Source organism: Polyodon spathula, chromosome 9, assembly GCF_017654505.1.
Source record: "Polyodon spathula isolate WHYD16114869_AA chromosome 9, ASM1765450v1, whole genome shotgun sequence".
Lineage (NCBI taxonomy): Eukaryota > Metazoa > Chordata > Actinopteri > Acipenseriformes > Polyodontidae > Polyodon > Polyodon spathula.
This window is the reverse complement of record NC_054542.1, coordinates 48336896-48353193: the sequence shown is the minus strand read 5'-3', so window position 1 is coordinate 48353193 and position 16298 is coordinate 48336896. Positions and strand designations below refer to the sequence as shown.

General features: G+C 38.9%; 1 protein-coding gene across 4 annotated transcripts in view; it reads right to left on the bottom strand.

Annotated features, from left to right (window-relative positions):
- LOC121320975 (ephrin type-A receptor 3-like) overlaps nucleotides 1-16298 on the bottom strand; it is a 98538-nt gene that overhangs the window by 63491 nt on the left and 18749 nt on the right. For all 4 annotated transcript variants that reach the window (XM_041259834.1, XM_041259836.1, XM_041259837.1 and 1 more), the window contains exon 3: nucleotides 7189-7849. In XM_041259834.1, coding sequence (XP_041115768.1) covers nucleotides 7189-7849 — 661 coding nt within the window. The remainder of the gene's footprint in view (nucleotides 1-7188; nucleotides 7850-16298) is intronic.

Sequence of the window (16298 nt, the reverse complement as noted above, 5' to 3'; positions counted from 1 at the left end):
CAGGCATTCGAAAGCAGTTCTAACACTTCGAAGGTTTGTCAGGTGGCACTCACGTTTTTGTTTTTTTTTCCTATGTCAGCAGAAAACGTCTGACAATGTGTGAATATTATAAATCACACATTAAATGTCATTCTCATGCAAAATTCAATCTTTGGATTTGTATAATGTATATTACTAAAACAGAACTTTTTGTATTAAAATCCAAGCTGTTACACATAACAAATCTATATGGCACCGCTGCCATGTATTGGAGCAGAGTACATTATGCCAAAGCATTGGGGTGGAGGGGCAGGGGGTGCCTATAGCGATTGTATTGGTTCAGTAAAATATGTACTGAATATCTAGAGTACAAGACACTGTAAGAGAAGTGCTATGGTAGAATAAGTATGAAACACTAAATAATTTTAAAAAATGTTGTTAAATGTCCAGGCGACCTAAATAAAGTTGTATGCAAATTGTGCAAATGACTGTTAATGTATCATGGAGGCACAACAAATCTCTGGGGTCACTTGACAAATGTAAATTCATTATTATTATTATTATTATTATTATTATTATTATTATTATTATTATTATTATTATTAGAAGTATTATTGAAGTAGTAAAATGTACCTGCCTGGAACTGTGACTGTTAAATAAAGCTTTGTTTTGTCTAAATCAGTTGTGGTTCTTTCAATTGGCTGCAATAATGTGCTTCTGCATTGCAAACTTCCTGTATATATTGCAAGCAGCATCAATTACATGTACATATATAATGTGCATTTTTATTTTGTTTTAAGCGATAAAAACATGATTACTGTTCTATATAACAGATTTTAACTACATTCCATTTATGTGGATTAGCTGAAAGGTAATCAGATTTTCAATCAAATATAAACTAGAAGCCTTGGTGACGTCATCAGCAAATTATGCAAATTAGTATCATCGAAGGTTCAAACCTTCATTTGGTAATGTGTTCCCGAACCATCGAAAGTCAAAATGCACTCTTCGTTACAGCCCTACTATCATAATTCTTTAGGTAATCAAGTAAACCTACTTTTTAAAACTACATTGGCACAGTTTGAAAAGACAATGTATTGTACTTTATCGTTCAACAGACTAGAATTATAAGAATAAACAAGAATCAAGAATGAAATAGTTACTTGGACATGGAAGTCAAAAAGCAGGAACAAACTTTGATTGGAGTGACAGACATTTCGACAGATGTATGAATGCTTTTACTCCAAAGTGAAATGAAAATAACTGGACAAGACTATCAAATAAATTTAACTACATTAACTAAACAAACTACAAAAATATTTCAAACAGTTTGGAAATGATACAGATGGTTGTCTCTAAAGTGAAAATATTCAAATACATTCAGGTTTAAAAAATGGATTAGCACCTAAAATCTCTTTCCCAATAAGAATATATCTTTCAGACATTTTCCAAAAATGTAGATGATGTCCCATCTATTGTGCATGAGTGTAATATGAGACAATATTGGCTTCCACTCTGAACCCTTTCTCACAGCTACGCGGGTAGGATCTGACTTGTTAAAATATTCAATTGCACTTTCTTCATCTCATTAATAAGATCTAATTACAAAACAGGGGTAGCGACTGGCAGGATTGTATTTCCTGCCAAATCCTGAAAGAATCTAATTTCACAACTCAAAGGGAAGAGGAGGCAGCTGCAAACACAATGGAGGCTTGACGAGCTGCAGCATGGGGCCAAATATCTAGTACGGTTTTAAAGCAGATCCTTTCACCAAAGCAGGGTGGATGGGATCATTCAGAGAATGTGAGCCTAATCAGCCATCTCTGCTGCTTATTTAAAAGAAGACATCGTGGTGCCCTCCTGGGAAACCTCCACAATAAATAAAGGACGTGTCTGTGTGTTCCTGTAGCTTATACGCAATTACACAGAATGGGACGTGTCTTTATAAGACGGTTAATGGCAAAGGAGAGAAAAAAATACTCTCTTCTGTACCATGAATGTTGAGATTCTCTATGAAATGATAAAATCCCACAATGAATTAATGGACAGCAGAACAAGTGACAGTCCTGTTGATATCCACTGGACTCCTGGCCAGTAGGGGCCGCTGTAGCAGTCCTTGCCGATTTTGCCTCCCCACCCCATGGGATCTTCAGCCAAGATTGGCAACTTGACACAGCCAGGACACAAACCTGACTCATAATCCAGGTGAGCCACTCGGGGATCTGTTTATTTGATATTTTTTCTAAAAGGGTGCAGTGTCAGTGTGCTGATGCTAATAAGGTGTGTGTATAGTTCCACCTTTAATTGATTTTCCTTGTTTCTTAAATTAGCACAGTGTATAAATTAGCATCTGTTAACACTGTCCTTCAAGGTCTAACTGTTTAGAAGTTCATATTTTCTTTGTTTTGTTTAAAATGCAGTTTGTATGTATATGTTTAAAGGTAATTTGACATGTGCAAGAGAGGAATCTTTTTAAATAGGTTGTGTATCTGTTTTAATAAGTTATTTTAACCTCTTCCCATGGGCTGTACCAGCCACGGAAATTCCCACATAGAAACACAGCTGAACCCTATTTCTGGGGATTTGGAGAGGTTTGTTTTCAAATTAGACTCAGCTTGCAATATTTAATGTAACTCAGTATCTAATAATCATAGTTGAGCTGAATAAACATTCATGTCCTATTTAACTAAAAAAAAAAAAAAAAAACACTGGTTGTGAAGGTCAGGCGCCAGCGATCAGGTGAAAAGGCAGGAAAACAGGCCACCATTGAAATAGTGATGCTGCTGGCACGTTTATTTATCAAAAATAAAGAAAAATAAATTATTTTTAAACAAATAATAACAATATACTGCCACAAGTCTGGCTACTTTTCTGGTGCTTCTTCCTATGCCCCTGCCTCTACAAGACTGAGCATACAGTCCAGGTGCAGCCTGTTATACACATTTTTAAACTACACTGAATAATTCATACACTGGACCTCCAATCATAGCGTTCTGTTTTCTCCATTGTATCCACATCCCCACATGGACATGTGAGTATTTTAAACAAGGCGCGCAATTAACCCTTTCCTGGGTCCAGTTAAACATTTATACCAAAAAAAATAAGTAGGCAAATGAAAATAAGGTAATAGTGTTGTTGATGCAGAGGGAGGAATTCTGCACATGTATACTGTAGAATATGAGTGATGGAAAACAAGTGCTGGTACAAGATAACAAAATAAATGACACAAGTAATACCTATTTACAAGTGAGGGGTTTCAGCCCTGCACACTGCTGGATACGAATATAGAAATGGACTAAAATGTAATTGTATTCTATTCCGCTATGGTTGTCATAAATTGTATCCATGTAAATGCATTGCTTCTGTTGATTCAATTGGCGAATGTGGGGAAGATTGATTTGGTAAGGTTTGACTGGGCCCTTCTCCTGGTATATAGGGGAGACTTGAGAGCTCAATGCAGACATAGTGAGAGGCATACTCTGGGATTTAAACAGAAAGACTGATTAATGTGGGAACTAATGTGGAAAAATATGTCTTCGGATTGACCTAACCCTAACCCTAAGCCATTTTCACTCTTTTACTAATATGCATGGGTTACATTTTTTACTGCTTGTACATTGTTTCTGGTCTATTAACTACAGCAGCAATGAAGTCGTATTATGAGCTTTTAATCTATTTAGTCACAAGGCATTGCCTTGCTGTCGTGGAATGGGATTAATATGTTGTATTTTTTTTTTTTTAATTCAGCACACATACCAGTCTATTTATTATTTCAAGAAAGAACAGGAAGTCCATGAGTCTGCAGTGTAAGCAACCATGTGAGGTGACAGAAATACTTCCTTATCATTCGCCTCCCTTTATCATATATGCTCCAAGTAAATCATTCTGTTTCTGCATAATTGTTTCATGTACAGAAAACTCCACTTAAGGTTAAAACTTAACCCTCTCATGTTGTGCTTGTCCTTCATACCTATAAACATAGCTTTAGGCAATGAATTCGACTGAGCTGGCTGTATAGGCCCACTATATGTCAGATATGTGCAACGTTCAGCCTTTCTTGTGGAAAGGTAAACTAGAAAGAAGACATTTTGAATACAAGGTATGTGCACTGCCCGAATGTTCAGATATTGACTGGAATTTGTACTGCCCTGTTTCCACTTTATTTCTGGAGTTTATGTTATAAATGCAAAGCTGTAATTCCAGAGCAAATGACAGCTTTAGTAGAATCTATTTTAAACATCTCAATGGGTGGATGAAAATACTAACAACTTTAAAATATGAGTGCATTTTTCTCTTTAGGATATATGAACACATTCCCTTATGCAGTTAAAACTTAAATCTATCACTCATTAGATTATAAAAAATACAATTAGTGCATGATTTATAAACTTTGTTCAATAGAAAAATAGAATTGTACAGAATGTATTTGCACCTTCCTTCAGAACAGCTGCTGTGAGCATGATTTTAGTAACAGGCACCCATAAGTAAAGCAGTATTTGTTTCACAGTCATTCACAATCAGTCATGATTTCAGTGAAATGTACCCACTGCCGTGTAATATGTAGTTCCCCGTGAAAATTCCCAAAGAATAGTGCAATAAGCAATTGTTTTACCATGATAAAAAATACAGCCCTAAACATAAGTTATCAACAAAACATGTTCTTTCTTTCTTTCTTTCTTTCTTTCTTTCTTTCTTTCTTTCTTTCTTAATTTGGGCACTTTATTTAGTAAGTATGAACTGTCATAATAAGACAAAGTAATATTGTCTGGAAAAACTGTCACTGAGCATTTCAACTACAAAGATACATTTTTAGTGTGGTCAATGTAGAAAAAAAAAATGTGCATTAAAAAATTAATCAGTTGTGTACCTAGACAATTAGGAATTGCAGTGTGTTGTGTATAGTAGGTATTTTTTAATCCTTTTAAAAATAACAGTTCATGTTGTGACTACTCTTGGATTTTAATAGTAAATTGGTCCTTAACACCTAACCCTTTTGAGATCTCCCTCGCACACTTCTCCTGCTACAAAGAGGGATTTATTATAGAGCTGCAGCTGCCATGCTTTGGTAATATAAACCCTTATTAGCCTCCATTAGCCACGCTCTGGAACTAATAAGAGATTGTCAAATATATCAAAACATTCTCACAAGCACTCCAGAGTATGAGAGGCATGGAGCTCTCACTACGCAGTGATCACTGTCTCAGTGTTTTTCTGGACCTCTCACACAGATCCCAGTAGCACTTCCCTTAGTCTCAATGGGTTCATCCTGCTAGAGGTGCCTATCATAGCTCTGACAGAGGCACCAGCACGGAGAGGCTAAGGCAGGTAGTTTTTAACCAAGCAGGATTATTCTGGTCTCTGAACAGGCAGCCAGCCTGTCCCAGAATCACTCCTTAGAAGTTAAGAAGTTTTCAAAGCCTGGTATTCCTGATGAAGAACCCTTGCAGTGAAGGTACAGTGAACTAGGTGCAGTGGCATGGACTGCAGTTCACTAGTCTAACTGAACTGTAACGGCTGTTTAGTAGGAATCTGTACTAGTAACTTCAGCAATGTATTATATAGACATAGCCTAGCAGATTCATTACCAGGTACAGCATTACCAGCAATGGCAATATAATACAATGGATTTGGAAGAAACATTAAACAGTGGTAATTGTAATGCAGTAGCATTACCATTGTGATACAGTCACAATCTGAAGATGTTACCTCTGTGCGTACTCATAGAATTGTAGTTGCCCTTATGCTAGCATTGTCAATTTGTATTACTGCACTTGTAATGCAGTTTGACTTTGGCACTAAATTAACTTTATTGTTTTGAATCTCTCATCGGAGGATCGTGGAACACTGCGGCCCAGCTTTCAGTATTATTATTATTATTATTATTATTATTATTATTATTATTATTATTATTATTATTATTATTATTATTATTATTATTTGTTTATTTGCAGACGCCTTTATCCAAGGCGACTTACAGAGACTGGGGTGTGCATAAGATGACAAAAAGGTTTAACTGGAAGCAGCTGCTTTTTCCTAATATTTATAGTGCATTGACTGCCGTTGAGTGGCAGCTATTACGCAAGAATCAGCATCACTCAGCCACATACAGCTGTGCAATTTACACGTGGCAGGTTGAGGGTGTTTTACCTCTATCTCTATCAAAAACCCAAGAATGCCTTAACAATACAGATGACTATTTGTCTACTTGACTTGACTAACCCCACTATCCCAACACCTCTGTTAAACAGCCTTGGCTAAAATGCAGCTTCTGCAAGCCCTACTCCTCCTTGTTTCCAGCCTAACCTTGGCAGCCTGGTTGTAAAACATGCTCAGGATTCAATCCCAGAATTCCCACCTGCCTGCCCTGTGGCTGCACGTGGGCATGAAATGCATGAGCTGTGCTTGGTAAGTGCCTGTCTCTCCATGGCCCATGTTCCAAACACCAAATTAGGCCCTGATGAAGTGTTATACAAAAAGCTTTTCATAACTGTAACTGATTCAAGATGCTTTCAGCGAAGGACTGTGTCACCAAGAGCCCATATTTTAAACAGCAAAGCCTTCCTCTGTTTGAGCTGGGAGATACAAGGTGTTCATGTCAGTGGTAGGGGTATCAGTATGACAACATCCTGCAACATTGTAAGATGATTAAAGGCCTTGGTAGCACATGTTAAATATCACTGTCTTAATGAAATCATACAACACTCACATAGACATTTACTTAAACAACGTGGCTTATCTTGACAAAACTGAACCACTTTTAGGTTAGTTGAAAATACTTTCTAAGAGATCCTCCATGTGATCACCTTTCAACGATGGCTATGGAACCATTGAGTATCTGCAGCTGGGTTAAAGATCATTTGAATTCAGTTAGATACACTATATCTTGAACTTTCTTGTTGTAGAGTAGTTCAAGCTACTATAAAGTCAGTACTTTATCAGTTCTCCCCTTTGAAGAAATATATTTGTTTTAAAGAACTGCTGTCTCTATTGGCATAACAACAATGAGCAGCTAGACTATATCTGTTGGCTTGTGGCTTCCTGAGCAACACTACCTTCTCTTGGCTATATAACTGTATTTATAATACTACCTTCTCTTGGCTATATAACTGTATTTCTAAATCGATTATAAATCGATAAATTTTACAATTGACTGCCAATACCTTTACCCTGAAAACACATAGTAAAGCCAAGCGTAAAGGTGCAAGTTACCTTGGCAGGAGTTCCCCCTCTCCTCATACCCGATGTTGCACAAGCATTTCCCGATGGGCACCAGCCACTCCCCCTCCGTGCTGCAGTACATCCTGGGAGGCTCCTCCTCTTTGGAGTGATTGACACAGGAGCCCTGCACCTCCACCAATGACTGGGAGTCCATGGGCACTGTGTCTGAGAACATGGCCAGGTTCTTCACAGTGTACGGGCACTTCTTGAAGTAGACCCGCACAGAGACCAGTGCCACGCAGGCCCCCACATCCTGGAAAGCCAGGTAGAACCCTTTCCTGCTCACAGGCCCCACCTCCCGCACCTCAGTGTTGAGCTTGAGGATGCGGTCGCCCAGGTCCATCTGAGTGAAGCTCTCGTCGGCTGCGATAGTGTCGATCTTTGTGTAGTGGTGCTCCTGGAACTTGACCCCTTGGTCCTCGTCTGACTCCATGCAGTACAGGTTGAAGGTCTCCTTGCAGGTGCCTAGCACCAGGGGGATGCTGTTGCAGTCTCTCAGGGTGAACTTGAGCTCCACGTAAATCTTCTGGGCTGAGTTCCGTGGGATCCAGTTGGTCCTTAGCCAGTTGTTCTGGTTGTACTCCATCACGTTGCAGACTTGGTAGGTGCGGATCGGGGTGTAGTGCTCATCCACCCCACTGATCTCTTCCCACTGGAGACACAAGATAAATAACAACAGTTAAATAGGAAGCGACAGAGAAGGCACTTGTTTATTTAATATTACAGAAATGGTAACCTAAGTTTGAGATAGACCCAATCACTTCTGGTGAGAAAACATTTTACAACAGTGCAAATCGTGATCCACTTTTTGCTTAGTGGAATACTGCTAATGTTTCAGAACTATACATCTTTCAAATGTTAAAGGGGAAGTCTCAATGTAAGATTAATTATAAATATAAAACATTTGTTATCACTAAAAAAGATCTGCTTGCCTTGCCTTGCTAAAGCCATCCGCATGGTGGGACTGCTGTGCAGCAGGACCCCGGCACGTTGGGAAGCTGCACTTTCACACTGCATGCAACAGGAACCCAGAAGCCTCCATTGACAAGCCAGCAGCAAGATTTTTATTTTGTTCTTAAAACTTGTGTGGACTCTTGAACTGTGATCAAAACACCACGTTTCATCTAACTTATGAAATCAGAACATACTTTACAATATAGTTTCTTGCTTTGGTTTATTGTTACAAGGGTTGTATTCTGCCTTGGCTACTGTATTAAAATAGCGCCATTTCAATTCAATTTTTTTTTTTTTTAGAAACCTCAGTCTATACTTGGGCAATAAGTAAAATGTTTGCTGTTGATATTATGTGCCTGCATAATATGGCAACAAACTAACTGTGGGCTGAATGTTGGATTTGCATTGATATTGCAGCAGAAGGAAACATAATACTTGTAATAAGAGTTCCTGACAGCAAACATTGGGTGGATACTGTATCCTTTTGACAAATTTAGCAAATGACTTTTTTTGGGCAGCCGCCAAAGAATGGACCCTGGGATCAGGTTGGAACCCAAGCCTGTTCCCTGAAGTGCATAGCGGCCCTTTGCACTTGCCAGTTTGACATCCTCTAAGTACAGTAATTGCAGGAAACCTTACCTCATAATTATGCAACCAAATGTCTGTATTAAGGAGACCTTTTGTAAGGACCACTGTACTTTCCTAGTATCACTTTACTGCAATGAGTACCCGATAGATGGAAATGCGAAAAGCATTTCCAGTTGATACGTTTGGTGTGGCATGCGTCCAGTCTAGCATCTCCTTTATATACACTGTGGAGTTATGCCAAATGTTAAATATTTATAGCTAATAGATCTGCTGGCACTGGATGTGCGATTACAAGTAATCCTGTTTCAGGAAAAAATGTAATAAAATTATAATCCTGTTCTAGCTTCGTATTACGAGAGAAAGTAATACTTTATTACTGTTAAAAAAAACACACACAATGAGCAATCTGACCATCTGTAGGGTTTCGTATGCTGGCTGTGTGCGTACCTTCATTTGGTACAACGACAACAATGATGACTCTATTGAGCAGTTCATTAGTACAGTAGTATTACTTTCACTATTTTTGTAGCCACTGAGACCTTGACTGAGTTATCAATTTAGGCTGGAATAAAGTGTCTAGAATGCATATGTTCAAGCAATAATCAGAGAAAAATTCTGAAGTAATATGTATTCAGATTTGATTAAATCCAAAATGCATATCGTTGTTTTTATATAAATATATATGCCCTTTTCCATTGACCAATAGGATATCTATAACCACAGTAAAAACTTTTTTTTAGCCTTTTTGTAGAAGTTTTTTAATTAGCCTGCTATCATGGGAATAATCAAGTAGACAATACACTATACCAGTGAATTATTACATATTACAATCTAAGGTATTGGGATAGAAAGAAGCAGGCATTAGCAGCCTCTGCTTTTATAATAGCTGTGCAGCCTCCCCTGTAATTTGAATCAAATGAGGAAGATAGGTGGCACCCCCTTGCAGAGCTCTCGAAGTGCAGAATGCTTCTGAAATAATTAATATGTCAGAGGCATCACGGTTTCTCTGGAGAAGTTAATGAAGCTTGCTGAGGACATATGCCACCCTTTTACGGTGGAGCAGTGTCTGGGAGGCCCTGTGCAGCTGAGGGTGGTGAACATGACTCATGAGCTGCAAGCCAGTTGGTGGCACCTGTCCGCCCCCTGTCCGCCCCACTCTTATTCAGAGATAAGAGAAATACAGGCTGGGGTCTCCACGGACACATGTAGCATGCAGGCCCCAAACTCCAAAGGGAAAGTGTATTTGAAATGATATAAGAAAGCCTGTTTTTGTTTTGTTTTTTAACATACTGCAATTCACAAAAATTCAATACTTCAAATACAACGTGAAATACACACGTAATTGGAATGTCATGTAATAAGATGCATTAAACACACATGAGAGGTAGCAAAAAGAATTCTGCATCACAGCAAAGTCAACCCGTGTAAACCAAACACTAATACGAGGTTGTCAGCTGAAATGGGTTATCAGCTGTTAACAGTTGTATGTCCTGAGGTGGAGGAGGATTTCTAGATTCATAAACCACCATCTCGGGGATGCTTGATAACTATACCGAGAGAGAAACATGAGATGAAATTAACACAGGTGTGTTTTATTTACTCTACAGGCGAAAGTGCTTCCGCTGTACATTTTCAAAATCCTACATTTGATAACAAGTGCCAAGGCAGCTTAAATTTCCTTACAGGCACAAATGGACAACTGTGGCAGATCAGTCAACTGCTTTTCATCACAGGTTTCCTGAGTGGAAAGGCATAACACACAGTAATGCCCCCACTCACTCTGAAGTCACAACAATACATGCTAATCCCTGTTTACAGGTTTGGGGTTTCTAGATTTGTTCAGCTGGATATCCATCAGCTCATATTCTGAAGAATTTCCTGTAACTTACAGCCCACTACATATGTTAGGATTACAAATCCTAATAGGTTTGTTCATCAATATTGTATCACTCTAACAGATACACATTAGTCTTATAGTTAGGGAGGATGTGGCAGGGTGAAAGCCCCGCCGGGGCAGTGAGTGTGTGTGTGTGTGCGTGCGTGCGTGTCTGAGTGTTTGTGTGTGTGAGTGTGTGTGGGTGTGGGTGTGGGTGGGGGGGGGGGGGTTAAAATCCTCCCTGCCAGAACACGTGGGAATGTGGCTGGAGCTTTACATTGAATAAATGATTAATGATTAATTAGGCTACAGCCACAGATGTATAAAAAGAGTGATCGCAGGTGTTTAATTAGTGTTGGTGTTAGACCTTTTGTTTTGGCCCTTGTGCCTTTTATTTTGTTAAGTGTGTTTTTGTCTGTACTGTTTAGTACTGTCTTTGTTATTAAACATGCCAGTTAGTGCTTAAACTTGCGGCTTCTGTCTCTGGGTCTCTTTCATGACATTCACCAGCCTGGGCTGTGACGCTATCTTTACCATGAGGTAAAACATTTTAAAACAAAACAACTTTTAAACTAAAGCCTGTTTTTCATTTTTTGTTTGCTTACTGAAACTTAGTTTAATTTTACTGAAGAGTTGTGTGTCTGTTAAAGGGATACAGTCTACAGTACATCTTTTCTATTTCATTCATCACCTCAAACACTAAGTCAAGCTGACAAACATTTTAGCTAAGGCCCTCCTCAACATTGTCAATGATAAATTGCCTTAGCCAAAATGTTCTGGTTGGTTACCCTTGTCTAGATGCTTGCACAAATGAAATAAATACATACAAAAAACAAAACAAAACATAGCAGTCATTTAATGTACAGCACTGTGGGATTGTGTGTTTCTGTGTGCTTTAAGAAAATGAATAATCTATTAGAGTTGCCTGTGGATCCTGCACCCCAGATGAAAGCCTTGATGAGATTTCCAGAGGCTGCAGTAAACAGGATTGCATGTTTAAAGAGCTGTCTACACAATCCAGATTAATACTTACTGCAGCTACTTGTGCAGGCTGTAAAGTGAGTGCCCAATGGCTCAGCACTTCATCTGCTTTAACCATTAGGGTTTGTGCTTACACATGCAGAAGAGGGCCAGTGAATCCATCAATGGCAGTGCTAAAGCAGCAAATTATTTGAAATGAGTTCTAAGAGCTGAGCCTTCAGGGTGAAATGCTTATCAGTTCAAATGAGGTAGTCATGAGTAATTACACTTAATTCACCTTGAGGCTCACTTCACAGTAGCCCAGAGTAAACACTGATGAGTGCATATCTTGAAGTTTATAACTGTAATCTGTTTAGGATTTAATAAGTTTTGAATGATGAAAATATACTTTTTTTTCCTGGGCTGATATTCTAGTTCAAATGATATGCATGCTGTTTCATAAATAATACACTGGTAAACAAGAGTATAGCAAAGCAGTACATTATATATTAAACTTTTCATGATTGTGGGATACTGTAGCTTAATATGTGTACTTGATAAATTTCATCAAACCCAAGACCCAGAGATTATGTGTGCATGACTGTCAGGATATAGCCACACATCTTGGAAGTGTGTGTGATTGCATTTAAAATATTCCTGCATCATCTCCTGGGGAGATAATAATATTAGCTGCATTAATAGTCATATCAGTGCTATTGTCAGCAGCTCTTTGGGATCAGAAAGTCTTGAACTGAATTCCAGAGAATGGAGGTTGTCTGTTGATCTTCATTCCTTCTGATGAGTTAGTGATTTGCAGCAGTGAGATGACTGAGCATTTTAAATTGAGTGAGATGAATTGAGCGTTTTCAACTGAGTACAAAAAACAGAAGTCCAAAGAAAAACAAAACAAGCACGTCTTATCACTTGGAACTGATTTTTTCTGATCATTCATTCATTCATCCTCTTCGTGCCAGATGGCACATAAGGCTCACAGTTTCCTGCCACCCTCTTCTGTCCTGCATTGATTTGGCAGCTGTCCACCCGGTTAGGTGCGCAGCAGAGAGTTCTGCTTCAATGGTTCGTCTCCATGTAGTTTTGGGGCGGCTTCTTCTTCACTTTCCCTCCGGAGTCCATCGGAGTGCTGTCTAGGCTGGGATAAAATCTGGCAGACGGAAAACATGACCAAGCCATGTCCATCCCCTGCATTTGAGGATGTTGGTGATGTCCTCTTGGCCTGTTAGGAGGTGCAGTCTGGCATTAGAGATGGTATCAGGCCAGTGTATGCTAAATAACTTTCTTAGGCACATGATGTGGAAGCTTGAAAGTTTCTGGACATCTTGCTTTGTTGTTCGCCAGCACTCTGCATCATAGAGAAGAACAGAAAGAATGTTGCTGGTGCAGAGCCTGAGCTTGGTTTTTCTGCCATACGTTGAGGACTTCCACACAGGGCACAGCTTTGCAAAGGCAATTCTAGCTTGTTATCCCGGACCTTATGTCTTTCTCTGTCCCTTCACGTAGGTTGATGATACTTCCGAGTTAATTTCTGTACCTTGGTCTTTTGGGCATTGATCTTTAACCCAATGGATTCTGCATGGCTGTAGAGTCGGTTGGCTTTGCTCTCTCATGTGTGAGATCATTTTCTGATCAGCCAGTTTCAAATCAATCAACAGCTGATTAAAACAGCAAGCATTATGATTTAATACTGAGCAAATGGACAGCAACTAAAAACACAAAATAGCCGCTCCTCAAATATCACATTAGGAAATTTCAGATGCAAAAAATTATTGTGCTTTGACATATTGTAGCACTTTACAGCAGTGGAGTAGTTCCTGCTATGTATCCACAAGTGTAATAATATGTAAAACTATCTTATAGCAGCTGTAACATTACATTACTGTGCAGGAACTAATGCCCTTTAATGGGAACATTCCCCAAAATAATGTGGCACCACTAGCATTTGTTTTTCTAAATGTTTTTTGCAATCATTCAGAGTGATTCCTATTGCACTGTGTGTGTGTGTGTGTGTGTGTGTGTGTGTGTGTGTGTGTGTGTATATATATATATATATATATATATATATATATATATATATATATATATAGAGAGAGAGAGAGAGAGAGAGAGAGAGAGAGAGAGAGAGAGAGAGAGAGAGAGAGAGAGAGAGAGAGAGAGAGAGAGACAGAGAGAGAAGAAGTGCTTTGGTCTCAGTTCAGAAGTTGCTCCTCAGTTATATTTTAGGTCTCAGCCATAGACGTATGTATCTTAGACAAAATCAACCAAAGTATTTTTATGTTAATAAGCACCGGTGCCTACATTGGATCAGGTTTCTTTTTTGCACCGCTAGGAATTCAGAGTACGCGTTTAATAGATGACGCTGGTGCTTGCTTACATAAATACACTTTGAGAGATCCAGTCAGTGTTACCTGTGTCTATAGCTGACAACTTGAACTGAAGACAAAATCTGAGGCATTACAAAAATAACTAGTCATAATGCAGGGGTGAGTCATGCAAGGCCAGGCAGTGACTAACTGGGCACTTTGTTGCTTACGTGCGGCAGGTGAAGAGACGATTGCCCTGACAGTGTGATTGGAGGTTCCTTGATCATCAGCCCTCCTGACTGATAAGCGGGTTACAGCGGTGAAGCAGCTTTCGAATTAGGCCTTTTCAATTGGGTAGTAAAACTGGTATATGAATTGAACACTATTGAACGGTCAATATATCCAAACAGATTCAACATGTAACTGATGGGGGGATGGAACAGCCACAGACGACTGTGAATGCAGTATGTAGTAGTCATTATAAGAGCAAAAGGGATGCAAATAATGGAAAAGACAGCTACTCCAAGCTTTATGATGAGCTCAATTAGACACCACTGTGCATTTGACCTCTCTAATTTGTCAAAGCAACTCGTACTGTAGTTGAAACTGCTATGCAGTGAACATCTCATTGCAATCCCTGTTATATTTACACAGCAATTTCTTTCCCATTTTGTACATATTTAATCTTGTCATGCTTTGAGAGCTTAGCTCTTTTACTAAAAGCACAAATGCCAACACATAATTAGAGGCTGTCCAGGGTCCAGCAGCTCCAATTTATCAAAACTCCCAAAGTAAAGTTATTTTGGTCGAAAGAAAATGCAGTAAACATATTGCACATCATTTTCCCTGCTTTTGGTGCATAGAACGGCAATGTAATCATTTTGCCGTGTACCTGCTTTAATTCTGTTACTTCCACTGCAGCAGTATCAGACATACATAGATACAGTATAATGCAACTCACGTTCTATCGATATGAAACTTGACTTCAGAATGAGCTGTGCTGTGATACAGGTCAGAATCACTAAGGATGCAATCCAATTACATGCGCATCTAGGGCTCTATTTTATAGCATGTTATTCTCTTCAATAAAAACAACATCCACATCCCTGTCACAAGTACCCATTCCAGATTTACTTCTTTCAGAAGATTGGAATAAGGTTGTCTAAACAAATCAGTATAGTTCATGTTTTGCCAAATAAGTTAAATCCTGTTCAAATACATTTAACATGCTACTTGACTGCAGCCTGCCACACAGTTTCAGTCGCAGAAAAGATGCAAATGTGGGAAAAACCGAACTGTAATATTTACACTAAACCGAAACCTGACATTCTGACACCAAAAGAGCATTTCAACATTGAAGCACCCACGTATTTATTTCGGGTGAAAAGCAACATTAAATCATATTTTGCAAAGAACTATAAAAGGGTTGGCATTCATTAAGAGATATGCAAAAACATGTATAAGAAAAAAAAAAGTCTGATATTTGTGCATAGTGACACCTGGTGGGCGGTTATTATATTGTGCTTTTAGTTCTCGCTTTATAACTGGAACTTAGGCCCGAAAACACCAAGATAGAAGTGTCTCTCTGAACCAAGCAAGAATGTTAAATAGTCCAATGCAATCTATGAAGTGTTAGTCTTTAGGGCCACAGTGCACCTTTTTTGTTCAAGGGTACGTAATGAATGAGTCCTTTTCTATAAACACAGCTTAATTACGGCGTGATAAAGAATGTCCTTCACCAGCCAGCAGTGTACTGCTGCGCTAAGTCCATCCTGTACCCAGGAACAAATGTCTGTTGATAGTAATTTGTTTGGGAAAGTGGATACCGTCTATATAGTCATGCATGCGAAAGATCCAACAAGCTGTCTTCATCACCATTTACAAACACGCCAAGGAATGCCAAAGCCAGATGCCAGAGATCCTGTGGAGCATGTTGCGTAAATCTGTAGAGAACAAGCTGCGCGGTGCATGAGGGTCTTACAGTACACATAAATAACACAGCAATCACTTTGTATACAGGGGGCAAAACTACTCTATAAATATACAAACTCTGAATAAATGCATGGATACATCTGCTCACATCCAGTTGGAATTTAATATTCCATTGCCATGGCGTGTTTGTGTAATGGCATGAAGCCCTGGGAAAAGGGTTCAGACTGCAGAGCAGAGGGCTTGAACACACCAGAGCTCAGGCACTCTAGCTGTGGACTCTTGAAACCTGTTTTAATACTTTAAATAGTATACCTGCTGCACAAATTTAGTATGCTTGTTTTTTATTGACAAATTACATAAAAAGCATGACCATTTGAAGTTGCCTTCCCCTTAATAACTAAAATGCAAAAGAAAAAGTTTCATAGGAAAAAGAAATGTAGTCAATTCCAAAATATATTTAAAATATGTTACAG